This window comes from Eumetopias jubatus, unplaced genomic scaffold, assembly GCF_037043125.1.
Source record: "Eumetopias jubatus isolate StellerSeaLion01/CBP00866 unplaced genomic scaffold, mEumJub1_p1.0 scaffold_15, whole genome shotgun sequence".
Lineage (NCBI taxonomy): Eukaryota > Metazoa > Chordata > Mammalia > Carnivora > Otariidae > Eumetopias > Eumetopias jubatus.
In genome coordinates this window covers 83,399,097-83,426,664 of record NW_028274821.1, presented here as the reverse complement: position 1 = coordinate 83,426,664, position 27,568 = coordinate 83,399,097, and the positions used below count along the sequence as shown (strand labels likewise).

General features: G+C 39.6%; 2 protein-coding genes across 14 annotated transcripts in view; one reads left to right on the top strand and one right to left on the bottom strand.

Moving 5' to 3' along the window:
• The window catches only part of STRBP (spermatid perinuclear RNA binding protein), a 130,040-nt gene extending 107,104 nt beyond the window's left edge, over positions 1 to 22,936 (top strand). The window contains exons 11-18 of one of the 2 annotated variants that reach the window (XM_088019048.1): positions 162 to 254; positions 696 to 895; positions 6,201 to 6,359; positions 9,899 to 10,033; positions 10,237 to 10,377; positions 13,023 to 13,146; positions 17,507 to 17,551; positions 22,617 to 22,936. In XM_088019048.1, the coding sequence (XP_087875174.1) occupies positions 162 to 254; positions 696 to 895; positions 6,201 to 6,359; positions 9,899 to 10,033; positions 10,237 to 10,377; positions 13,023 to 13,146; positions 17,507 to 17,551; positions 22,617 to 22,711 (992 nt within the window). In that variant the 3' untranslated portion in view covers positions 22,712 to 22,936. Of the gene's footprint in view, positions 1 to 161; positions 255 to 695; positions 896 to 6,200; positions 6,360 to 9,898; positions 10,034 to 10,236; positions 10,378 to 13,022; positions 13,147 to 17,506; positions 17,552 to 20,138; positions 20,776 to 22,616 lie in introns of those variants that run through there. The other variant, XM_028107586.2, reaches the window with a different exon arrangement.
• Positions 17,136 to 27,568, bottom strand: part of RABGAP1 (RAB GTPase activating protein 1) — a 178,634-nt gene continuing 168,201 nt past the window's right edge. For 4 of the 12 annotated variants that reach the window (XM_088019038.1, XM_088019037.1, XM_028107583.2 and 1 more), the window contains 4 exons: positions 23,236 to 24,833; positions 21,874 to 21,965; positions 20,925 to 21,301; positions 17,136 to 20,035 (listed from right to left, as the gene is read on the bottom strand). The gene's annotated coding sequence lies outside the window, so the exon portion shown is untranslated. The remainder of the gene's footprint in view (positions 20,036 to 20,924; positions 21,302 to 21,873; positions 21,966 to 23,235; positions 24,834 to 27,568) is intronic. The other 8 variants (XM_088019044.1, XM_088019045.1, XM_088019041.1 and 5 more) reach the window with 6 other exon arrangements.

The following is a 27,568-nucleotide window of genomic DNA, read 5'->3' as shown; positions in this document are numbered from 1 at the left end:
TTTAATTGATCAGTGAAAGTACTATATGGTCTTTGTGATTCCTAAGATTTTCCTTCCTGAACATATTAGATACATATGGTGGAGTATATTATTAGCTACATTTGGTGGAGTAAGTAGACACATTGTTTTGACTGATAACGAATCTCTTACAATTTTTTTAGGTGCTGGGTCTTCAGCTCTGAAGAGGCCATTTGAAGATGGATTAGGGGATGATAAAGATCCCAATAAGAAGATGAAACGAAACTTAAGGAAAAGTATATAAAATCTTTCTTCTTAGAGATGTGAACTAGAAAAGATTTGTGGTCTCAGACAGGAAAATAAAAATTACAAAGTGAAGAATTTGATTGATTTGAATTGGAGTTTTAAGAATATAGCTTAACTGAGAAATTGATGATTGGATAGCTTTCTTTTGTTTTCAGTCTTCATTGCTTCAGGTATATTAGTATTGACAAACTAAAATTGATGTTATAGATATAATAATTCATATCACTTGTACAGTAGTGTTAGTATAATTAAAGTGATTTTACAGTTATGAAGTGAAATTAATTTGTATATGTGTTTTCAAATTCTTGTTTTTTAAAGCCTGGTGAATTTATAGTGGTCACTTAGAACCTACAGATGCATAGATTAAAAGCAAAATAGTTTAATTTCTGATCTCATTCTTTTTGTTTTATTTTTGTTTTTGTTTTAAACAGTTCTGGATAGTAAAGCAATAGACCTTATGAATGCACTAATGAGGCTAAATCAGATCAGACCTGGGCTTCAGTATAAGCTTTTGTCTCAGTCTGGCCCTGTCCACGCCCCAGTCTTCACAATGTCTGTAGATGTGGACGGTACAACATATGAAGCCTCAGGGCCATCCAAGAAAACAGCAAAACTTCATGTAGCAGTGAAGGTACAGTATTGCTTTTATTTAGCAGGGCTTTGTTATTTTATGTTGTAAATAAGGTGCTTATTTTTCTAAAATAAGTTAACAGACTTTTTAAAGATTTTAATGATAATGATGTAAAGATTTTTGTCACCTCTGGATTACAAAATTTTTCTTTTTTCATTATAAAATAGTATGTATATTCCAAATAAAATTTGGAAAATGCAGAGAAAAGTAAAGACATAAAAAATATGGGGCAGATCATTAATATTTATATAGAGTATGTTTGTTTAGGTTGAGCTCACACAGTGTATGTAATTTATCCTCTGATTTTTTTTCATTTACTGTGTCATCAATGTTTTCTCCGGTTTTTAAAATCTTCACAAATAATTTTTAAGGCCCAAGTGATTAACATGATATGGATATACTGTTATTTGTTTAGACATTGAATATTTTGCTGTTTGCAGACTTTGCTGGTCATAAATAAATTTAATTATTATCTTCCTGTATACGGTGCCTTTTCTGCGTTTCAGATTATTTCCGTAGGGAATAAAGTCCAGGATCGAACCAACCAAACATGCATGTAGGTTTGTAGAAAGTCCCTAAATCCTGGAATTTTTCCATGAGTACATTTGCCCTCTTGTAGACAAATGTGGAAATGTCAAAGATCATGTAGACTAAAGATCAATTTTAATTTAAGAAAAGTTCTATTATGTAACAGTATGGCATAAGACAGAATTGGTCTGTTTTCATGATCATTCCATTTTGCAAGTATTATTGATAAAGATGTGAACATTGTCCTAGATTCTAAGGATATAGCAGTGAACAAAACAAAGCCCTTGGCCTCCTGGAGCCTGCATTCTAGTGTGGAAAGGATTGGAGACTGACAACAAATACACAAATGAATAAATTCTAAGGCAGGTAGTAATAAGCACAATGTAGGAAAATAATAACTGTAAACATATAAAACAACATTTATGTTGTGTCTTGTTTACAAAAGGGGTACTTCCAAGTATGATGAAATAGTGTGGGTTTAAAATGAGGCAGAAAAAATGAAGAATGAGGGAAAAAATGAATCCAGGAATAAAGCTAAAATTACAGTTCAGTAACTTAGTCCCATAATGTACGCTGAGAATGAGTCACAAATTAAGATCTCAGTTCTCTAGAATCTGACTCAAAAAGCTTATGAAATATTCCTTCATAGTGACATAAGAACAGACAGTTGATTATAAGAGTCATAGTTGTTTTGGTATACAGATCGAATGGACATTCTCCTTGAGGGGGTCTTCATAAAAAAGGATTGCAGTGACATCCTTAAACATCATGTGTGATGCAGTGAAAATTTGTGTGTTGTTTGTTATGATTGCCTTTAATGTAAGCTAGTGGCCTCATACCAACTTGTAATTGAGTAAAATTTGGGGAGTAAGAACAGTGGGAGATTTTGTAATATGACAGGATTTAGATGCTATTTGTTCTCATAATTACGATTAACATTTTGGTATGTATTTTTCCAAGCCTTTTTTTTTTTAACCTGCAATTCCAAAATCCAGAAAACACTGAAAATGAAAAATAATTCCTGAAGTTTGATGAAAACTCACTTGATGGGAAAACCTGACCTGAATTGTTGTAGAACTACTTTTAGTCTTTATTATTCCATTTCATGTGAATATTTTATATGTTTCTTTGCACAAACATGGGGTAGCACCTGAAATCAACTGGGGATTTGAAAAATATACATTAATATTTTGTATTAGCTTTCTAAACTCTGAGAAACTATGAATTCTCAAAACAGTCTGGCCCCAAGAGTTTTAGATTAGGAGTGGTGGGACCTACATAGTGGGAATACAAAATATATAATTAAAACAAGTATTATTTTTGTTTAAGAATATGGGTTTTTTTTTATTAGTTTTCACAAAGATTGTTCTCCTATTTAGTGATGGCCTAATATTTTTTTATTATCGATCTACCGTAATGTAACTGATCTCTTAGATTTAGATGCTGCCAGTTGGTTGCTTTACATCTTTTTAAACTAGTCTAATTATCCCTTAAGATATATGTTAGGGGCACCTGGCTGGCTCTGGTCGGTAGAACATGCGACTCTTAATCCTCAGGGTCATGAGTTCAAGCCCCATGTTGGGTGTAGAGCTTACATTAAAAAAACAAAAGTAACAAGTAAAGACAAATTCTAGAAATGAAATTAGATCAAGAAGAGGGCACATTTGAATGATCCATTAATTCACTAAATAGGTATTGGGCTTCCTATTATATGTCAGGCATATATATATTGCCAAATTGCCATCTATATACAAGTTTCAGTTCTGTTTTACAAATGAATTTGAGAGTGTTTTATATCTAACATGAAAGTAGATCCCACTAGATAAAAATCCTTAGATTTCTTACTCAGTAGTTTGGTAGGAGTCTGTACCTGTTAAGACAAATCACACCAGAGAATCAAATCAAAACAAAATACGAAAAAGCGGTTCCTGCCACAGGAGCCTGGCCTCCAGCAGTAGGCAACCTGAAGTGATGGAGATCAGTTGCCAATCTTTTCTTTGCTCTTCCAGCCCTTTTTTCTGATAGTCCCTCACAAAGAATATAATCAGCGATATTCCATGAAAAGAAATCTTAGTCATTGTGGGGAAAAGGTCAGGACAAGGAGTGAAGGCTCTTTGGGAGAGGTTCTTGAAGCCATCAGCTCTCCACCATCCAGAAGCCATGGATAGGACTTTCTTTTGAGTGGAGGGCTAGAGTAGAGTATGTTTTCATGTGTTTTCTTTTCACCTTTGTCCTATAGTCTTTTTTTTTTTTTTTTAAAGATTTTATTTATTTATTTGACAGAGACACAGCGAGAGAGGGAACACAAGTAGGGGGAGTGCGAGAGGGAGAAGCAGGCTTCCCGCTGAGCAGGGAGCCTGATGCGGGGCCCGATCCCAGGACCCTGGGATCATGACCTGAGCTGAAGGCAGACGCTAAATGACTGAGCCACCCGGTGCCCCTGTCCTGTAGTCTTTGAGGTTATCAGCTTTCCCAGCCTCAACCCCCTTCTGGGTGGAGGGGGGTGGGCATGGTTATAGTGAATTTCCCAGTCACCTTGTTTCCAGGAATAATCTTGTGATTTTTCAGCCCAATTAATGTGTTTATTAGATTTGATTTGTTTGCCAGACACTTGAAACCACTTTTTTGGTGTATCAATTTTTTGGCTTCAGTATTGATTACAAGCAAACTTTGGTTCTAGAGGTCTGAGAACTCATTACTTTTTTTTTCTTTAACTTTTAGAGCATATACTAGTTAATAATCTCATGTGTTCATAGAGAAAATGACATAATTAGACATTTTTTTGTTAGCTGGTCTGTATTGCAAATATACTGTATCCCTTGAGATTATCCATCAGTTATATAAACTAAAGTGTATGAAATATGTTGCTACAATAACAAATAAATGAATATGATATGTGAGAAAAGCACAGAGAGAAATGGTGTTAAATAATTCACATTAGACTTACTTTAACTGTCCATGTGAAATTGGGAAAAGCTGCATTTCTTTAGTTTTTATTGGAATAAACAAATCAAATTTATTTGTGACTCTTGACTTTTGACTTGCAGCCCGTATTAGCCTAGTGTTCATTCCAGACTGATAACTGTTCTTTCAGAGATGAGATTTTTCAGGAAGAGCATATTTACAGGACTCATACAGTGGAGAAGGTGTTTTCTTTGTAAAATGTTGACGGGGATAAACTAAATGATGCTAACATACTTAGTCTTACAGTACTACCTGAGAACTTCTAAAACTTAAGATATTGAAAAGAGGTTCTTGGCTTTCTTCTAGTGATTGCAAAGAATTAATTTATGATTTGAAATGTTCAACAGAATGCCAGTGTTTCCATATGAATTGGGTGAATTAATTTCAAATTCTCTTGGTACAGAGTTCTACTTATGTCCATTTTTTACAGATTTTATTTATATTGGCAGAATCCATTATAGAAGATGCCATTGTTTATAAAATTTAGGCTGCCTGGTCTCTCACTCGTGGGACTATCACAACTGTTTTTTGAGACACCTATTACGTATAGTTGGGATCGTAAAGAAATATGACATTGCTTTTACACTCCAGCAACTTAAAACATTAGTCAAAAGCTGAAACAAATACAGAGATGTTTACGAACCTATCTCCATATATTTTGATATAAACCTTTAAATTAGTAACTGACAGTGCAACATTAGCCTGTTTGAAAGAGGTTTATAAAAATGCCGGCTCACATGGTTAGGCATCTGCCTTCGGCTCGGGTCATGATCCCAGAGTCCTGGGATTGGGTCCCGCATCGGGGGAGCCTGCTTCTCCCTCTGCCTCTCTCTCTCTCTCTCTCTTTCTCTGTCTGTCATGAATAAATGAATAAAATCTTAAAAAAAAAAATGCTAGTGAATGTATTTTCTTGTAAACATCTAAAAAGCAGTATAACCTGGCAGGGATATTAAAAGCCATGCTTGTATGTGTGTATGCTCATGGGCACATGCATGCCCCCCCCCCCCAACACACAGTTCAGAAGACTTTATTTTAAAAAAGATAAGAAATTGCAGGCATTGAATGGTAATATAAGAAGAATGGACATTGGAGGAAGCCAGAATGTAACTAGGCCTTGAGGGGATGGAAATACAAACCTAATATTGTTCCTGGTTCACTTAGTATAGCAAGTAAATCTTGAGACTGAATCCTTTCTTTCAAGTATTGATTTTGGTTTAAGTTGAAGGCAAAGAGGTCAGTAGTAGAAAGTTTCAGATATTATATAATTAACAGGCAAAATGGTTCCAACACGAAGACTTCTTGATTCCCTTTCTGTGCTAATTCCCCTAATGGATTGAGTCATAGAATTTAGAGGTCAACTAATCAGTCTTCCTGTTTTGCAGATTGGAAAATTGAGGACCAGAGGAGAAATACAGGATTAGACCGCCATGTCTTGTCTTTTGTAGTCCATTGTACTTTTTTCATTATGTTATTTTACTTTTCCCCTCACCTCCTTGGTTGAACTTGGCTATGCTGTTTCTCTACCTCTGGCCTTCAAATTAAATGAACCAGAAGCAACCTCAGGTTTACATTTCTGTCATCCTTTATTTAAGCCTAATTACTCTGAGGATGTTTTTCCCATTCTCCATGGTGAAACTCTAGTAGGTAAACTTAGTTTAACCAAGGATTTGTAGATTTAGCACCCTCTTGCTCTTCCTGCAAGGTGTTTCATGGATTCAGATGTTATGGATTTGAAACTTGTTTTCAGTATTTCATCTCTTCTCTGTGGTCTCTGATGTTTGAATAAAACTGAATCTTAATGTAATTTGTACAGGTATTACAAGCAATGGGATACCCAACAGGCTTTGATGCAGATATTGAATGTATGAGTTCCGATGAAAAATCAGATAATGAAGGCAAAAATGAAACAGTCTCTTCAAACTCAAGCAATAATACTGGAAATTCTACAACTGAAACCTCCAGTACCTTAGAGGTATATTTATATATTTTTTTCCTTAGAAAAAAAAGGAGTATATGTAGACTGTAGAAAATTTGAGAGATGTGGAAAAGTATAAATAAGAAAATCAAAAGCATATACAAATGTATATATTCCAGAGATAGCCATTATTAATATTTTGGTTTATTTCCATCCAGCCTTTTTTTCTGGCAGTCATATTTTCATGCAGTTTTACATCTTGTTTTTTTCACTTAACTTTAAAAAAAAACCTGTAAACATAGCTGTATAGTACACAACACATGAATGTATCCTAATTTAACTAGAATTTTCCTTTTGCTGGCCATGGAAGTTCCTTCCAGTATTTCACAGTTAAAATATATCAGCAATATCAGCAATAACTAAAGAGTGAAAAACCAGGCCTAGCAGAGGAAATTTAGGATTATTTGAAGTTTGTGCTGAGCTGTGGGAGGCAGTGGGTCATTATGGAGCTGATCTAGCCTTTAGGAAGGCATAGCCTGATCTAGTATATTCCTCAGACTCTGAGTAAGTCCTAACGTATGAGCTTATTGCCACAGATAATAGAATGGGACAGAAATCTAAGTACTGATTATACACAGCATTTTTGGGAATTCATGGGGTACTTATTCATTACATTCTGCATAAGAAAAATTGGCTCTGAAGTAACAGCAAGAGGTTACATTAAGTTTTTAAAAAAATTTTTTTTCATTTCTGGGAATGAGATCTATCAAAGACTCGGTGGACCATAATATTTTCAGTCTACAAACCTTTTGTAGTGCCTGTTTACTGCCAGATGCTGCAGAAATAGTGTGCAGAGCCTCAAAATGTTCTCAGGCTAGAAGCACAAAAGACATATCCATAACTAATTATAATGTAATGTGATAAGTACCATGATGGCAAAGTGAACATAATAATGTACAATCTCAAAAGAAGAAGTGATTAGGAAACTTAGACACCTGTAAAATCAAAGGGAGTAAAATGTGAGTGAGGTTTTAGGTGATGAGTAAGATTTTGCTATGTGGAGAAGAGGTGGAGAGAAGGCATTTTGGATCAAAGGAATAGGAGGTATAATGACCTGAAGTTGTGAAAGTACATGTTTGAGAGGTGCCAGGTAGGCCAGTATGGGGGGGAGATGGAGGCTGAGGCCTGTGGAAGCCTCGCCTGACTTTCCGTGTGATCTCGTGGAGGAGCCTTGGCACCTGGCTTTTCAGAGGACCAATCATTCACAGGTGATCATCACAGACACGACAAGGTGTTTTGCTGGCAGTGTTATAAATACTTAGAGAAGAAAGATCTCATTAGCTATGAGACTTAGACTGTTCAGGGGAATTAGGGGGAGAGAGAGAGAGCAGTGTGGGCTGCACTAATAGCAGCCACATGCATGTATGGTGCTTTCGGTAGGAGTACATCTGTGCTTTGTTTTATGCAATGTGGTAATGGCATGGGAATCGGGGGGAGAGAGCCCTTAGTCTTCATTTAAAATTAAAATATTAAAATGCAAATATTTATATGTCTTGACTCATTTTTATAAAAGTGATTTCAGATTTGAAAGTAGAGAGTGATTACCATAGACCTAGGTTCACAAATTATTCATTACCTTTTAAAGATGGAGACTGGAGGGGTGCCTGGGTGGCTCAGTCGTTAAGCGGCTGCCTTCAGCTCAGGTCATGATCCCAGGGTCCTGGGATCGAGCCCCGCATCAGGCTCCCTGCTCCACGGGAAGCCTGCTTCTCCCCCTCCCACTCCACCTGCTTGTGTTCCTGCTCGTGCGCTCTCTCTCTCTCTCTCTCTCTCTCAAATAAATAAAATCTTTAAAAAAAAAAAAGAGACTGGAAATTTGCTTTGCAATTAAAAAAATATAGATTACAAAAACTCTTCAAGAAGTGAGGGTTTTTTTTTTTGTTTGTTTTTTATTGCAGAAGACCCAGGCATGTTTATTAAACTTGTCTTGAAAAGTTGTCCAGTGTTTCATTTTTTTTTCCCTACAGCCTTGACCACTTAGTAAATGAGCATAGAATAGTAACTATTAAGAGACTCTTGTCCATTGGCTTTATATGTATACATAATAATTGTTTCTTTTTTTAAGATTTTATTTATTTAGGTGGGGGGGGAGAGAGAGCGTGCACACTCGAGAGCATGAGCGGGGGGAGGGGCAGAGGGAGAGGGAGAAGCAACTTCCAGATGAACAGGGAGTTTCATCTCAGGACCCTAGGATCACGACCAGAGCTGAAGGCAGTCGCTTAACCATCTGAGCCACCCAGGCGCCCCTGGGGCATTCATTTCTTTGTTCAGTATTTCTTGAGCAATTACTATGGTAGAATTACAGACATGATCTCTAACCTCAAAAAGTACTCAATCTTTGGGTCTCTCTCCTTTCTCAAAATTATAGGTGCAGTATTTTGTGGTTTATCTTTGGTGCTGCACTCTCTCTTCATTTGAGGCTTCACACTTACATGAATTACTTGTTTTCCTTACTCTAGTCTTAATCCTTCCTCGAGTCAGTTCTTTCTGCTACTCCTGGCATGATTTTTCTACAATACATATCTAATCCTGAATTTTCTAGATTAAAGTCTCTCCGTGGCTTATCATAGTTCATGATAAAGTCAAAGCTCATTTGCATGGTATGCAAAGTCCTTTATGAATTGGCACCATCAAGGGCGTTCTTAGTCAGGTCCTGTCTTCCTATGCTCACTCCCTTATACAGCCAAACTGCGCTTCTTGCCATTTCCCTAACAGATGTTCTTTTCTTCTCTTGGGCCTTTCCACGGCTGTTTCTTCTGTCTAGAATGCCCTTCTCCTTTGTTTCCACCTTATCATGGTCTGGTGCTTACCTCTTTAAGGTTTAAGGTCAGGCTCGCATGTCACTTCCAGGAAAACTATCCTGATTGCCCTAGAAAATGGCTGCTTCTGTATTTCCATAACATACATCTGTTGTATAATATACACTGTTTTACAGTGATTATGTCTGTCCCTCCCACTATACTCTAGCTCCTTTGAGCGGAGAGTGACTGCTTTTATTCTTATTTTTAAATTTCAGAATCCATAGTCTGTAGCCTACTGTTTTTACCTTAGGTGCCCTTAAGTCTCTTTTGAGAGAACTGAGAGCTGTGTAGGAACATTTTCTTCCCATCTCCCAAGTTGAGAGTTATTTCTTCCTAACCCTAAAGATGAAAAACAGTGAATATTCAGGTGTCATGTGAATCTCAACTGTTCTGTCCACATTGTTAGTCATTTAAAGTATTATTCTTAGATCATGAACACCACAGAGCAGACCCTAGAGTGCCATGTAATGGCAACGCCACATTGCTCTTGAACAGTGTTGAGACAGCCCTACTTTAGGGGCAGGCTGGCTAGATGACTGACTGCCATGTTTATTGCCTGTAGAGTTTCCATACCTTTAAAGGTATTTTGTCATTTGCATGTAGAGGTGATCACACCCTAGTCCCTAAATGCTTTAAAGTATAATTTTTGAGCCTCTTTTCAACAGAAACATAGTATAATTGTATTAATAAGAAATTTAATACTCTAAAATCTTACTTGGTTGAACCTCCTTTTAGGTAAGAACTCAGGGCCCTATCCTCACAGCAAGTGGCAAAAATCCCGTAATGGAGCTCAATGAAAAAAGAAGAGGTCTTAAGTATGAACTCATCTCGGAGACTGGTGGAAGCCATGACAAACGCTTTGTAATGGAGGTGTGTACCTAGATTCAAGCCAACCTTAGTTTTCGCCTCAAGGACATAGGCTATCCTGAGCTTATGTGTAAAAAAGTTTTAGACTGAGTTAATTCTTGTGGCACTATTTGACTTTTGGTGTTTTCTGTGTTGTGATACATTTAAATTAAAACTACATGGAGGAATTGCATGGGATAATTGCAGAGTGTTGTTCTTGATTTTAGGTAGAAGTAGATGGACAGAAATTCAGAGGTGCAGGTCCAAATAAGAAAGTGGCAAAGGCAAGTGCAGCTTTAGCTGCCCTGGAGAAGCTGTTTTCTGGACCCAATGCAGCAAATAATAAGAAAAAGAAGATTATCCCTCAGGTATGAGTTAAGCATTAAACCTTTGCAATACTTTTGAAAAATATTACCAAAATTAAATTTCCTTTACTGCCTTGGTGCCACTTTAGCTTTTTCTGAAGTTGTTTCTTTTTCTTGCATTTGGCATCCTTTTCTTTGGGTTGGATCATAAATACTGTAATATTCACTTTTCTGTGGTCTTCATAGGCAAATTATATATTTTAAAAAAGCTATTAGCATTATTTGGGGGCTTTCAGTCACTCTTGATGAAGTAGAGCATTGAGGGATCTGTACTTTTAGTGAGATGTTAGCATTTGTTTAGGGAAACTGCCAAGAGTATAGGGGCTTACTTTCATCAGAGTCTGCAGATGCACTTCCATTTCCTTTCCAGTTTTGTCCTTTTGCATTATTTATTTTGTGTTTTCCTTTGGGGTGCCACAGTAGAACTTGACCCTGTATTCTCTTCATTCGTGACAATGGGCATGTCGGTCCTGCTGAAGGCCGAGGACTGTAGAAAGGTCTTTAGAAAAGATGGCCTCCTAATTACATGTTTTTGGATAACAGATCCTTCTATCCATTCATTTATGAATTCGCAAATATTTTCTAGTCATATACTATGTGCATGATTGTGAGGGCAAAAGAGGTACATTATTAAATATAAGACAGTTCTCTCCCTGGTGGAGAATGCTGGTACAGTAATGTCTGAATAGATTATGTGATAGAAACAAGTCAATTAAAAATGTTTAGACTAATAGAAGGAAGATTACTTAAGGTTCTGAATGAAACAGTTTGTTTAGTTTCTTTTACATACCCTGAGTGCACTGGCTAAGGGTAGAGTTGGTCTTGTTTTATAGACGAGGAGATGAGGCCTGAAGAGATACAGACACTGCCCTTACTACCGCAGGTAACTGATGGTAGGGTCTCTTTCAGCTAGGTTCTTCTCCTTCCAAAGACCGTGGGCATTCTGTTGCATATTATAGCCATCTTAGAAATTTGTCTTGTCTTGTACTTACTGTAATAAACATTGCTTACATTCTAGGATTCAAAATACAACCAAGGGTAACTTTTACTGAGATGAAATACAAATAAAGCATTTAAGTTGCACTGGTACACATGCAAAGAGAGAAGGGGTTTTATTTCCCTAAAACCTTCCAGGAAATGTGCTAAATTAGTAGAAAGGTAATTGTTACCTTGTTTGTTTTGGTGTGTTCTTACCATGAGTTACATCTTGTATTGGGTCAGTTAATTTTAGTGTTTAAAAAGTGAGTGCAGATACGTATTAGGTAGTTAAGTTTGGTTCTAGTAGACAAGGGCTCGCTTTGTGTGGAGTCACTCTACTGCCACCAGATTGTTACTTCCTGACTACTTGGACTAAACTGTGTTTAAAAAAAAAAAAAAAAAAAAGATATCTACATGAGGTTCACACACTTTTAGAAATTTTCCATACTAGAAGCTCTAAAACTCATGTGTTCAATATGCTTGACGGCCAGGAGGCAGTCTATTTTGGATGTGTGGGTTGCCTTTTTTTTCAGCCAGATAGAAAAATGGCTGTTCCCTGTGCATGATACATTTGACCTTGAAACTGTCTTCTGCCCAGCTATGGTAGTGGTAGAGGTGTTCCGATGAGGAATAAAAGATGATGGCTTTTCAGTGTGAGATAAATGTGTGTATACTCTGAATGTTTAAGCTGTTTGAAATATTGTTGACTTTATTCCACCCTGAGCTCTGAGGCTCTGCACCTTGGTTATAGGAGGGAATTCTGGTAGTTTTTAGTTTGAGTTTTTGTTGTGTCTTTATATTTAAAAAATAAATATACTGTTTCATTTAAAACTATATATTCTTGATTTTCCTAAAATTTCAGTTTTAGAAAGGGATGTTTTAGCAGCCCTCTGTTCTGTTTGTCCTTATCTAGTCTACGTTTCAGAGTTTGCTGTTTTCTCAATTGCTCTTTCTCCTCTGAAGTAAAAGAAAGTGGGTATCATTATCCTCATTGTATAATTAGTGGGAGACTCCGATAGACATAGAGATTTGTGATTTTTACCAGAGTCCCATGGCATTTTAGAGCAAGAGGGGACTTTAGAGGTGGTATTTCTTTAATGATTGGTACATGTACATACACATGTACACATACACACATACATGTATAGCAGAAAATACAGACTCAGAGAAATCACATGACCTTCCTGGAGTTGTCATTTTTGGTCTTTCTTCATAGTTCTGTTTTTTTGTTGTTGTTGTACTGTTTTTTTCTTAACTCTGCTCAGGTTCACAGCTAATTCTTGGTGGTTTATTGGGTAGTTTTTGTTTGTGCGCGGAGAATTCAGTGGATTTCAAACCTAGGTATCAAGTGTCTATAATTACTTTAGTCAGGTCTAAAATGTAATGGATGTAATTTGACTATGAAATTTGTGTGTAGAAAATGAACTTTTTCTGAGTAACCCTCAAGTAAAAAGAAGTTATTTGCATACTTTTATGTGCCCAAATATTCTTCCGAACAGCTCTGTAAGGTAGGTGTCATTTTTATTTTACAGATGATAAAGGTTCAAGGTCATAGACACTCATTGACTCATCTGTGGGCTCAAGTATTCTCATAGAGGTTGTGCATTAGAAAGATGATGGGATGTTAGTTCTTATTTCTCTCAGTAATGAAAATGTGTTATTTTTAACAGGCAAAGGGTGTTGTGAATACAGCTGTGTCTGCAGCAGTCCAAGCTGTTCGGGGCAGAGGAAGAGGAGCTCTAACAAGGGGAGCTTTTGTTGGGGCTACAGCTGCTCCTGGCTACATAGCTCCAGGTAGGGTATAGCTTGTAAGAGGTTTGCCTCCTCTTCTGGGCTTTGAAGAACAGTATCTCCTTTATTTTCCAGGGTTATACACGGTCCCTGGAAACGTAATACAGGTGTAAGATGGGTGTGCACGGAAATTCAGAAGAAGAAAATCTACAGAATGTCATAGGTTTTCTTGTGGAATCTGCTGAGTGACTAGAGGCGTTCTGGAGGGAGGTGACAGATGAGGAATATTGCACTTGGTTGAGAGGACATATTTTGATTCATTATCAAAATGAATACTCCAGCTAACAAATACTCCACAGATTGAGGAGTGTGGACATGTGAGCAGGGTGCATTCAGCGGGGACATGTAGAGGATGGTTGGGTGTAACAGGAGAGGAAAACTGCTGATAAGAGACTCCCTCATTGGGGTGAAGCCTAGCACTAATAGCTTTCTTTAACTCAGTGTTTGGGATCCAGCAAAGGTCTACAGAAGTACAAAAGGAGAAAAATGAAAAAAAAAAAAAAAAAAGGAAACTTATTTATCCAGAGCTTACTATATACAACAGGTACTTTGGCATAAATGATTTCACTTAATTGTTTTTTTAATCCTCACAGTGTTTCCTCAGGTAGAAATTATTTCCATTTTCTAGGTGAGGGAACTAAGGTTTAATGGGAGAAGGCAGCTAGCTCAGTCTGAGACATGTAGCGAACAGCAGAGTCGAGATTTGAATGTAGGTGTTTGCAGTTCTAGAGTTTATATTCTTTCCGTTTCACCACATGGCTTGAGGGAGATGGGGGAAAAGATGCCCTCCTTCTGCCTTCTGTTCTAATACGTCATTTCAGCAGTAGATGTAGAGCTGTCTCATTAAAGTCAGGTCGTCTGCCATATTGAACCTATGGAACTTTTGACTTAACAAGTAGACTGCTTGTAATTGATCAGGGTGAAATTTTCATAAGGATTGGATCTTATACCATCATTATTTTTTTATGTAATATTGCTAAGAAGTCCACTTAGATTGTGTGTGTGTCCGCTTTCTTCTTTCTTTTCTTTTCCTTTCTTTTTTTCTTCCTTTCTTTCTCTCTCTCTCTCTTTCTTTCTTTCAGAGTTAGAATAGGCTATTTGGGAAGTTCTGTGGATTCAGTGGTTTTGGACTTATACTTGTAGGAATTGTCCCAGTAGGGGCAGAGCTCAAAGATGTGTCATGGAATGAATATATTCACTCATTGAAATACCATGTGCCTGCTTTGGGAGTTTACTGTGTGCAGCTTATGATCTAAAGGTGAGACAGGCCAATCAGATAAGTCACTCACTTATCAACTGAGAAGGTTGTGATGAAGGACAAGGGTATGTTCTGTGAGAGAATGTAACAGAGAAGCTGGGTCTAGGATTTGGGGCCTGAAGGCCTTCCCGCAAAGAAGTGACACTTGACCTGAGCTTTAGAGAGTGAGGAGGCGTTAACTTGGAGAAGACTAGGGTGGACGAGTGTTGTACACAGAGGGAACAGCATGTGCAGAGACCCTGTGCTGCTGGGCCAGGGAACTCGGCTGGTGAGGATTAGAGGACGGCCAAATGTCTGTAGTGTGGAGAGCACTCTGTGTTTTGGGTGGGGGCTGGTGAGGAGAGACCCAACAGGGACAGGGAATGATTTGAGCTAAAGCTAGACACTCAATCCCAGTCCTGGAGGCCAAGGTGTGGATTTTGGCCTTAGAATGCTAAGTGTAGTGGGAAGTCGTGAAGGGCTCTAAGGAGAGAAGTGACAACATCAGACTTTTCTGTAAAGATCATTGTCTATAGTGTGAAGAATAGACTGTAGGTACAGAAGTGGGTGTGAAAAGACAAGTTAGAAGGTTCTGGTAAACTCATAGCTCAGGCCAGAGACAGTGCAGGTATCTCCAGCGGGTGCAGGGAAGCAGATGGGTGGCAAGAAGCAACCGGATTGAAGACGTGCTGCAGAAGCACAGTTAATGGATTTAATGTGGAGAATGAAAAAGAGGGAGGTTTCAAGGATTTCTCCCAGCATTTTTAGCAAGAGGAACTGGGTCACTGAGTGTGCCGTTGAAGGAGACGAAGAATGCTGAAGGATGAGAAGGAGGAAGGGAGATGGGAGAGGAGAAGGCTCATCGGGGTTTGGTTCCATTGATGGGTCCCGGATTAAGACACTCTTCTTTGCATCCCACTGTTTGTACTGATATTTCATATTCTTTTGCCTCATCTGATCATTATTTAAAGAAAGCAGCTTTTATTAATAATAGGCAAATTATTGAGATGAACTTTCTAGTCTTTGATTGCATGTTCAGTGGGGGCTTTGTCCATTTGGGAGTGTCTGCGGTCATGTGGTCAGGGACGCTTACCTCCCACCCATCACCTAGTGGCAGTGGTCGTGAAAGGCTTTGTGTGTGTCTGCTTGTTGCCAGGCTCGTTGGCTCAATAGTAGCTTTTCTCTTATGTCATCACATTGACCTCTGTGAAGGGCCTGTCTCGTGAAGCTTTTAAAAATGAAGTTCTTTTATAGCCCAGAGAAGATTCAGATTAGGTCAATTAGATTATGAATAGGTTATATGCCATTTGCAGAGTGTATTCTTGCAGCAGGGACTATAGTAAGTGTTTTTACATACATTATTTAATTACATTCCCCTGCCAACTCAATTACTGTGGAAGACTGTAAGGCTCAGAGCGGTGAAATAACAGGCACAAAGTCACCTTGCTAGTGAAAGTGAAGTTGGGGTTCAAACCCCACAACCTGATCGGTGGCTAGCTTAGTAGTTTTAGTTTCATCTCTCTTTAAGTAGGTTTTGGTAAAACCCTTGAAACTGTAGCCTTAGTCATCCAGCTAGGTACCTTTTCCTGGAATAGATTTGATATGCAAACTTTTTAAAGTATTAATTTCTCTTTTGACCTCAGTTCCTACAGCATATCTCCTGCTGCCTCTTTTAGCTGCATTGTATCCTCTTGAAGTCTAGGATTTAGGGAAGCACTAAAGACTACAATTAAGACTAAAGACTAAGGCTACATTGTATCCCCAGTTTTATGTGACTTAAGTATAGACTGAAAAGTGAAAATTTCCATCTCTCAGGAAATGTTTCCATTAGTCCCTAAAAGCAGTTTTTACTTATTCAGCATATATTTGAGTGTTTTGTTTCAAGCAAGAGATTTGGAGCTGGGCATTAGAAGATGACTAGCATCTGCCCCAGTGAATGCTTGAAGGTCATCTGGGGTAGGAACAGATGCTTGCATCAACAATGTACAACATGATGCAAGGTGTAACATTGGTTGGGGGTGGGGTACAAAAAACAATAAACCCAGGAAACTTCACAGAGGAGGTGATATTTGATCCTGATCTACAGGATGCATTGCAGCTGGGCAGCTAGAGAAGGAGGGGGGGAAAAAATCCTTGCAAGCAGCAGAAATGATTATAGAAAAAGGGCTTGTAATGTTAAAAAGGCTTGATTTGTTTTTAGGTACAGTGTGAAGGGCCCATGTAGATTTTGTTCTATTTTAGAACCCAATTTTCCCTGAAGATTTACCCAAGCAATTTAGTATTTATATTTTTAAAGTTGTTTTATTGAAAGATTAAAGATCGTGGCTTCTATTAGCACAGTATTTCTAATCCCTGCAGCACTATAGAGTAGCTTGGAAGATTTCTCATTTTACAGGCATGAAAAGGCAACTCAGAAGTTAAATGTTTAAGGACATATAAGAAACCAATGCCAGAACAAATTGGCTCAAAAACTTCTCTGTTCTTCAGACTTGTTTTTATTGACAGTATGAGCCTTTTTCATAGGCACCAGAGGCTAATGTCAGTTTTGCCAACATTTACTGAGAGACCCTGTGCTGGGGCCAGGAATTCAGATACCAGGAGACGTGGACCTTGTCCCCGAGCCCACAACCCGATCTGCACTTGAGACTTCAGCCTGTCCTGTCACTGCTTTCTCAAGAGACCTGGAAAGTTGTGCTTTCCAGCTTTAAAGAAATTGGTAACTTGAGTGATTTTAAGTTTAGGGAGAGGAGACAAATTTGTTCAATAAATTATATTTAGTGTGTGGTTACTATGTGCCAGACCTTCTTCCAAGTTGCGGTGATACAGAAATGTCTAAGACTTGGTGTCTGTCACTCTAGTAGGGGACACAGACATGGAGTCGATAATTATAATACAGTGTCATAAGTGCAAGGAGAAAGAATACTCTGGTAGGTCAGGAGAACGCTATAGGTCATGCTAAGCGGGAATGGAGGGTTTGGCCATTCGGGGTATAGTTCTCATTCATCCAGCATCTGGAAGAAGTCCTCAGGGCCCAAGGTGCTGGGCCAGGCAGTACTTGTGAATTGGGCTGGTACCGGTTGGTTGCCCTTTGTTCTGGACTGATTGCTTTCTTCTTCTTTGCACTAGGCTATGGAGCGCCGTATGGTTACAGCACAGCCGCCCCTGCCTATGGTACGTACACCAGCTTTCTGATCTCTCCTCTTAGCAGTGCTGTCACAGCAGTCTAAAGCGCAGTGTGTATCCAGGGTTTCTTTAAGTGAATTGGAGGATCTCAGACCTGTTCATTCTAGTGACCCAACTTAAATTCCCTTTGAAAACGCCACAACCTTGTGGTTCTCGGTTTGGTTGGAGTTGCTCTTCTCTCTGCTTTGCCTGATTGAAGGACTGCTTGTTCTAATTGCCTGTTTCTGACCATATTGAAATTAAATATTTTAAGTAGTTCTTCTTACAGCCAACTTATACTCCATTCAAAGGCTACTGAAGGGCCATACCCGGTTTCCAGCTGAACTGCTCGCCGGTTACATGGCTGCATTGAAGTCTCTGGCTTGAAACCATCTGGGTGACTTGAGTTAGGGTTAGGAAATGTTAACTTCAAATTTGTAGCCATCATCCTTTCCCATGAATTTTGCTTTAGAGGTGGCGTCAGTGGGCCCCAGCGTGGTGACAGGGTGTCACTGGCAGTGTCTTTGAAGTGGTTCCCGCACAGAGTCTGTGCAGCATGTTACAAAATCATAGGAGTGTCTCCTCTCCTGCCAAAAATAAAAAATAAAAGCATATGCAGAAGTGAACCTCAGTGGCCCTTTGGATAACTTTTGAATGAGGTTTATGTGGCAATGGAGGCAGTAGGTTTGGAGTCAGTGATATGCCCTCGTAGACATTTTCCCTAACTCAGGCGCTACATGTTACAGGTCAGCCATCTGCAGGATGTTTGCCATTGAGAGAAGAGAGCGTGTGTGCGCATGAGTGTGAGTGTGTGCGTGTGCACGTGTGAGTGCGTATCGGTGCGACCCTGGGTGTGCACGTGTACAGTGGGGAAGGACCTTGAATGTCCTGCCACTTGTGGTGTTAGTCCTCCACACGAGCCTCGGGGCCCTTCATTATGCTTTCTCTCTTCATGCATCAGCTTTTCCATTTTTGTTCAGATGAAAATGATGGGTCCTTAAGACACCACTAAGTGGAGGCTCCATTTGATTTCATAACTCTAAAAAATAAGTAGAAAATGAACATGAACAGTTTGACCACTTTCCCCATTAAGATAGACTGGAAAGATGTGGAGAAGCTGCAAGGGTCAAACATTTGGGTGAGTCTTCTCTCTGGCAAAGTACCAAGTCTGGGGTCTCATCCTTGACCTGAGTGTTTCCTCTGGAATGCTCAGGTTTGGTCAGGACTTCCCCAGAGTCCCCAGATCCCCGGATGTGGGGTGATAAGGAATTGAGAACTCATTCGAGGAAACGTTTTCACCCAGAATTTGTTCTAAATTCACATTCTCCAGCTCCTTTGGTTTTGGCCACTTGTTTTACCATGCAGCCGCCTTCCTGGGTATCCTGACCACCTCATGCCTCCTGTGAATTAGGTCTGGGCAGTTGATCCAGATACATTTTGACTCACTAGTCCCATTGTGGTGTGTCTTGTGTGAGCGCCAGAGCATCTGCCTGCTGGGGCAGGCTGTTAATTCTTCGTCTCTCTTTCAGACATCGTAAGTCCCACGTTCTTTAGTACAGGTTTACTTAGAGCTGAATTTTTCTCTTTAAAACACGGGTGTGTCTAGGCTTTAAGCTGCATTCATGTTTTTCCTCAGTCTTTTTAATTTTTCTCTCTTGTGCCTCCCTTTCCTCTAACATTATACTTTCACCCTGCGGCCTCTGAGCCCCCACTTCAGAAGGCTCCTCTCTTCCATGTGCCATATAACTGACTTCCAAAGCTGGTGAAATTTGATGCCCCCATTTTTCACATAAAAGATTTGGTTTTTAAATGTTACTGTGATGCCAACCTACTAAAACAATGCTTTATTTTGGCTGTAAGGTAAATATGTCTTTTGGCCTTTGTAAAGCTGTTGCATGTGGGGGTAATTTCCCTCTGATCATCTGGTGCTCTTGAACACCTGCTGTTGCTGCTTTGTGATTTCTCCATAGGTTAAATACTAGAATAGAGATAGGAGCAGATTTCAAATCATGCTTGAGTATGCAGAAGTCTGTGAGGCCACAAGAACTTGTTTATTACAAAATTAAGAAAGTAGTTAATCTTTCCAGATTTGCCATGCCAATGCCAGCAGTAGCCGTTAAGAAGATAAACCCCTGGTCACGACTCCGGTTAGAGCTGTGTTTCTGGGGAGCTGAGGCCTGCACAGAAAGCTGTGCTTTGAGTCTTGACAGTCATCCCTGTTTCTCCTACAATATTGTGATGTGCCAAATTGAGAACGATTATGGATTTCTAGAGTCCCTTGAGAATATTCATCAGTGGCATTGCTTTTGATCTTTAGAATTCATGGCCACTCACACAAATGAAATTGCTTTCTGAATATCATTCTTCCTGTGATATAGCCATCTTAATTTTGAGTGGAAAATACCAATTATCAAAATATTAGCAATTTCAAAATAGGAGATCTGTGAGAGGTTTGTGGGTCTCCTCCAGAATGCTTCATGTTGACTGACTAATCTGGAAAAGGTTAATGATCATTACTGTAAGATATTTTTTTACCTGAAATTTTTATTGGATTATTAAACTTATTTGGAGTCCTCTCCGTTTCTTTTCTCTGTAGGTTTACCCAAGAGAATGGTTCTGTTGCCCGTTATGAAATTCCCAACATATCCTGTTCCCCACTACTCATTCTTTTAGCAAATGACAGAAGCTAATTCCTATTGAACAACAAATACAGTACAATACAGAATGTTAGAGCAAAAGCCTTTTTATCCTGCTTTCTTTGAACACATACTTGATCAAAATTATTTGTAAAGAACATCTTTCCTACTTTTTGATTTTAACAAATGCAAATTTAGTTCTCTACAACTTGAAAACAAACAACAAGGAACTAGTTCTGTGAAACGGTACCTCACTTCCGGAAAATACCTTATACCAGCCCTTCTGTCCTAGGGAAATAAGTCTAGCAGTGCAGAGGTTGAGTCTTAGGAGGAGTATCAGATTATGTAAAATTAAATTTGTGAAGGATGTATAGAGTCTCAAACACTGATCACAAATAAACTGCTTTGTTGTAACACAGAGTACTGCCTGGTTCCTGATGCAGTCACCGAGTCTTAGCTCTGATTGATATGTATTTGCCCAGGGCACTGGAATTCGGGCTGTAGTTATTTTTTTTAATACAATAGAGACTTTTCATTTAACTTTAACTTTGTAAATACTGAAGTGTGTAATTAAAGCCAATAAAATATGGGTTTGAATATTGTTTTAGCTTATTATTTTTGATATGTTTTGGTATCAAATTACAAGGAATTGAAAACTAATAAGTTAGCCCTAGAAACCCATTCATTTGTAAGGAAACTGCTAAAACAAAGCAAAGGCAATTGTTAGTTTGAGCCAGTCTACTTACTTTGTAAGCCCTTTGTACTGCTGGACAAGGGCATCCCCATGAGAAAGGTATATTCTGTGATCCGAGCATTGCTTCTTAAAATGATGGCACTACCCAGAGATGGGGAAGGAGGAATGTGATTTAGTTTCCTAATTTCCAAGTTTTAAAAGAGAATAAATTAATCGATCAATCACCCTCTCTTGTTCTTGTGGCCTTCTTCACTCTGTAAGATACTGTGTTCACTTCCCTGGCTTTTTTCATGCAGATAGAAGATTAGCGATTTTTCTGGGATTCATGGAAAGGTCTCTTTTCCTCTTCAATTACATCAGAATCTAAAGCAGCAACAGGGTCCCCATAAAAACTTGCTCTTCGATTGTCCCAGTTCTTGTTGAGTGATGCTGTGAAAAGTGACAGGTTTCAGCCATGGGTCAGCATTTATTTTTAAGTTTTTCTTAAAATTTATCTGATTAAGCTGGTGAAAAATGATCAGTTGGTAACATTGTGCTGTCCTATAAAGGGTGCAGACCTGAGCCTTCCCCTGCATTCTCGCCTTGTTTGGAGAGCCTATGATGTTACTAGAAGGTAATGGTTTCATTAAGGTACTCACCCCCATGAAGGCACCAGTGTGGTCCCGTGTCGAGATTTCTAAGTTGCTATGTCTTAAAAATGTCTGTTTTTAGTACGAATTAGCTTCCCTCTTCCCTCTTAAATTCTGTTTCTCAGAGCCCAGTAGTGCCCATCAGTGAGAATGGGCTTCGCAAAATATAGCAAATTTATGTACCAGATTTCTTTGGAACTGCTAAATGGGAATGAGATGGGCAATTTAAAACAAATGTTAGTGTCACTTCTCAGATGTGGATTTATTATCACAGTGGCTTGTTACTTCTGCTCCTTGACCTTTAGTCTTTATTAGTGGTGGGTGATACTTTAATAAAACCTCATCACTTGCTAGAAATAGCTGTGAACTTACCATTCTCATCCTGTGCATTAAGTGGCTAGACATAAACCTGAGGGCCCATTGCAGCTGGGAGTTTTCATGTTTCACTGATTCATTTTGCTGACCTATGGATGAAACAGAGCCATCACTGAGAAGAAAAAGCATGGCTGGTAGTGTCCAGTTTTTATTAATTCAATATTTACAATAGTCCTCTCTGTGTTTGGAATACTATTAATTGGCAGCTGCAGCCAGATTGTTATTTGAAATTGATTGTCAAATTTGCATTCCAAGTTGGAATCTCTCTGGAGATTTCTCTTTAGAAAATTATTTTGAAGTAGCTGACTCAGCTTCATGATTTAACCCCTCTATGATGGTGAAAAAGGGAGCTGTGCTGTTTTCCAACATGATGGCAGTCATTTCAAATGGTTTCTACCAAGTCTTTTTTTTTTTTTTTAATTTTGTTGTTTGTTGGAAGTTACTAACCATGTTGTAAACCTGCCCAGTTGCTGCAAACTTTTACATTTCTCTGCTTTACTTAAAATAATTGAGCTGTCAGTCCTTTGTTAGAAGTGGTAACCATGCAAGTTCAACTGTTGAAATTTTGTAATGAATTAAGTGTCCCCTCCCCCCCTTCTGCCCTTCCCACCCCTCCATTTTGTAATGAAAATTCCACTTACAGCTGAAAGAGCAGAGAAATATAAATGAAGCTCTTGGCTTCACCAAATTCTGTGACATTAACACCAAGTGTTGCTTCTCTGCTCTTTTCTCCACTGTAGGCGGTTTTTTCATTGACAGCCCCTATTGCCAGCCTCTGAGCGTCGCGCCACTTATTATTCACTTGGGCCCTCAAGATTTCTTCTCTGACTTCTAGAACCATCAGGTTGTCTGGCTTGAAATGGCAATTTCTGTCTTGGTCTTAAGAGCATTGTGACCCTCTGAGGCTTTCCAGCTTTCAGATACACCACTCTGACACCTTCTTTTGGAAAGCAATGACTGAGCATTTTAAAGAAGAGCAATACTTTATTCAAAGCCACGGTGTCTGTTTTAAAACCTTTCCTTTGGAAACCTAGCAATATCTGTACTTAACCCCTCCTAGCATAGTCTCTTGTCAGGGAGTTTACAGACCAATGTAGAACTTAGACTCAGTGTGTGAGCTGTGCTATCTCCTGACAGTTTTTAAACTTTTGTAGCACATAAATTGGGTAGTTGCATTCCTGACTGCGTCAGTTAGCGCTATTATAATTTCTCAGAGATAGGGGTCCTCCTTGAAGCCATATTCTTTGCATGGGGGCTGGCACCCAGCCAGGGATGTGGCCTGCAGCCCTGGTCTCTTCTGGCTGCAGGAGCACCCCCTCTCTTGTGCAAGGTAATTGGTCCAATAGATTCCCAACATACCTCATGCTGACTAGATGCAGTGCATGGTGCGTGCAGCAAGGAGTCCCGAGTCATTTGTAGTCTTTCTGAAATCGTTAACCTGGGAACAAACCACTTATAGATTTTTCTGCTATTTAGCCTTTCCTTCTTTTTTTAAAATTCGGGTGAATGTTTGAAAATCATGAATCAGTCAGTCACCGTTATTAATTGAAGAGCTGGGAATACCTCGTTAATGTATTTTTAAAACTAGTGTTGGACCCTCTGTGTATTTCAGGTTAATACTTTTAAGCAGTTTTCAGCACGTTTATCTCACTTTATTCTCGTTCTCCTCGGACCTTCGTAGCCATATCACTTGTATAAAATAGGCTGAGATCTAGTGACTGTAAGCTGTGGTCTCAGTAAACAAAGGTAAGCTCTTTTATTTTCTGATTAAAGAGAAAAATAACTAAAAGTCAATGAACACAACGTGCATATATGACAATCATACAGGATGTGTTTGATCTCCTAGGTCTTATGTCATGATATTACCTTTAAAATTTTTATGATCTAAATGTAAAATAGTTATTTTCAGCATTTGTTTTAATACCCTTGTAATTACTTTTTATTCAAGAGAGACATTTCACTTTTACGAGTTAAATGTGTGTATGTGTGTAGAAACTTATGATATTACATATATGTGAATTACACACACAGCCATGTTTAAATAAAAGAATTTGGTGGTGGGAAGAGTTCACCTAAGAAGACTTTAATATCAGGGCACCCTTTTGGCCAAAGTGCTAGAATTTCATAAGCAGCAAGACTGGTAACAATGCTGGTAGGATCCATTTATATGTAGCTGTTACACAAGCAGAGGATCAAAGTGCCAATTTCTCAAGGAGAGAAACTTCTCTGAGAAATGAAATCTCTGATCTGTGTTGTATGCCCTAATACAACAGCAGCAAGAAGCCATAAAAAGAAAAAGCAATAGAAAATGAAAAAAAAAACCACAACCAAAATATTAAGGTAACTATGGAAAAATATGTAATTGACTGAGTTAAGCTAACTATTTGCAGAACCAACTTTGCAAGACTCAGAATGGTAAATACCCAGTCTGCAGAGACTAAACAGACAATTCATCTGTCTTTTCCAGTTTAGGAAGCTAGATGATTGATTTCCCACCTTACTCAACCATCATGGAGTTCATTTAAAAGATGTGAGGGTCAGGCCAAATATTTTAGTAAGGGTTTGCTTCATTTAGTGTGTCCCATAAATACATTTCATATGTGTTAGATGTTCTTTGCTGAGGCCGTATTTGATATATAGAGATTAAAATGAATTTTGTGTTTTATATGTCTCTAAGTAGCAATTTTCTTGTTATTACTAACTTTGAAGGTTGCTGGAACAACGTTTTTTCCCCATACAGTATCTGTATGTACGTCGAATGTGGCTTTGGCATCTATAGAAGGTTGTATGAGATCTAGCTGACTAGTACTACGTACATTCCCGTCCTCATCAAGCAGCTGAGTGCCCTTACGTGCCAGGTCCTTCTCCGGGTACTAGTGAAACAGAGGCTCTGCCCGGTGAAAACATGCAAGTCTGAGAGTCTCCTTGTTGGTGGAATTGGGCTGATTATAAATCTCCTAGGTTGGGAGACAAATGATGCAGTAGCAGTGTCAAAAGATAATTAACTTGGTTAGTAGTTTATTTATAGATTATTTAATATTATAGGCCCTCTGACATCACTGAACTGGCCATCATTTGGAAATTCACTCATTTTAAATATTTCCCTGGCAGTTTTGAGAGCCTGAAACCAGCTCTGTTTATGTTCATGGACCTCTCTCCAAGTAAGTGAACGGAATGAAATGAACAAATATCCCAGTCCTTTTTAAGCAGTTTTTATAGTATAGCAGAGACCAAAGTGGTTGCTTTAAACACCACATTTTTTTGATGACGAGGGGAATTTTGTGCTTATAATCAATCATTCATTATAACTTACCTGTTTATCTAGATTTCTTTAATAACTGCGGTGGATGCAAGTCTTCAGTAGTGAGTTAGGGGAACGAACTAAGATTTGCAGATGTGCCCCCGCCCTTGCCCTCAGCAGTTAGATTCCTAGGAATCCAGAGCCCTAGGAACTAGGGACATTAGGAGCAGTTAAAGCTGAAAACCTGCTCTGTGAATGGTCCTCCTGTACCTCCTACTCAGCACAGGCCAGTGCGTCCTGGGCCGGGGCGGGGTGCGGGGGTGCGGGGGGGGTCTCTCTGAAGTCCTCAGAGCAAAAAAGGTTCTGCTGTATTTGTACTTGCAAGCTGTAAGGATCTGATGCCACACAGTGGCCGTAGGTTTCTCAGTGTTACTAGGAGGCCTGGAAGGGAGATAAGTGGTAAATGAATAACCACCACAGCGTCAGGAAACTGTCTACTGCTGAGATGAGTTTCAGTATTGATGTTTCTCTAGCAGCCACTTACAGAGCACAAGCTAGGACTTCTTATGTAAGAATGAGTCTCTTTCCCCTCCTCATCCCATCTTCCAGAAAGACCGTTTTAAGTCAAGAATTCAAGTTGAGTTAGTTGTAAGAATAGATATCCTTTCCCACATTATCATTTTAGGTAGGAGCTGACAGCTTCCATTGATACTTGATGCAGTGATCTTTGGAGATTTTAAAAAATAGCTCCATGGTGCAAATTAGGTTATGTAAGCTTTACAGCACAGCTAGAAATAGGGAATAGAAATCATGTGGGAATCCGGGCCAAAGTATTTTTCTCCCTCCAGCAAATTCCTGTGGGGCTTGGGGATTATATGAGTTAATACACATAGAGTGCTCGGAATAGTACCTGGTGCACAGTAGGTAGTCAGTCAGTGTTGACGGTCCCTACCATGGTTGGCCGAAGGGACAGAAGGTATGTGAGGGAGGCAGCAAAACTGTGCTGGAGAAGCAAGCACATGGCCTGCTCGGGGCGGGGGGCGGGGGGGAGCTGCATTGTTGGTTCCTTGGTATTTGCAGGCTGGGGGTGCTCCCACACTTTGAGAGAGGACCCCTAAACAGGAAACATAAAGCAAACACTTAGAGAGGTAGTGTGGGGAGGTAGCTGCAGATCCCTGCTGACTGAAAATGCCCGTGTTTCTGCTGTGGTGGTGAGCTCACTGGCCGGTCTGCTGCCAGGGATCCGTATGTACTCGCTTGGGCATTTAAGTGTGCTTGGAACTTCAAAAGGGCTGAGCTTAGAGTATCAGCCTGCTGATTCCAATTTTCCTCCCAGTGCATTAATGAGAAGAAAAGAGGTGTGTGATTACAGCTAGCCCTGGAATCCAACATCCAGAGCTCACCAGTTTTTGGCAGGTAGAAATCAAGTTATTATAAACCACGGGAGGAGGAGCCTGGGTGGCGTGCTTAGAGGGCCGCTGACTCCCGTGCGTCTCTTTGTAGCATTCTTGCAGCTTCTCTGCCTGGTGTGCTTCAGCGCCTTGGGACACATCGGCACTCATCCCCACAGGAGGCCTCCCCTGCATGTTAATCTTAGAAAAAACACAGCTGCCTGTCCATCCATCTCTTTCTCTTTTCAGTAAAAGGAAGAATGGGTAGATGGTGAGCCGGCTGAACAGCTTTGCTGTCTCTTTCTGCACAGGCTTCAGCCGCACTGAGGGTGGGCAGGTGCAGGCATCCCTGTCTGTTGGCAGGTGGTATGCTAGGTGGGGGTTCCAGATTCAGTTCTCTCTCTCTCTCTTTTTTTTTAGGTTGAATTCTGCGACGCTCTAAGTTTATAAAAACTGTGTAGACAGGGACTGAGCATTACCTTTAAAGACAAATAAGATGGATTGGCATGATAGTCGAGAGGCTTTTTTTTCCTTCTTTTAATGGTACCAACGGTCTGTCTGTATTGTTTGCAATGGGAAGTGAATGAAGAGGGGACACAACAGCCCCAGTTCCAGGGGAAACTCCAAAGACCTTACTCTCTTGCTGTAGCCCCAAAGCAAGAGGCTTTTCTTAAATCCAAGAGATATTTGTATAACTAATGTCCTGGCAGAAGTCACCCCATTCTACAGCTGTGGCTGTTTGGTGGAATCATTGCCTCATTGAGCCAAGGTTGAGGGAGGGCCTTTCTTTTCTTTTTCCTTTCCTCCCTCCCCCGCCACCACCCGCCCAGCTTTGACCAGTCAGTTTTAACATCTTAATTCCTTGGTCCTTCTAAGGAGGGTCTTTGTCTTTCTTGGCAGAACTTTGCCATTCTGCAAACTGTGCTCCCTTTGCTGGGGGGCTTCGTGGAGATTGCCGCCATCTGCCTGGGCAGCTTAAGGGAGACTGGTTAGCGTGTCCCAGCCGGAGATGTATGGTCATACCTCTCCTGCTGCTTCTGGTCCACAGGACATAACGTTA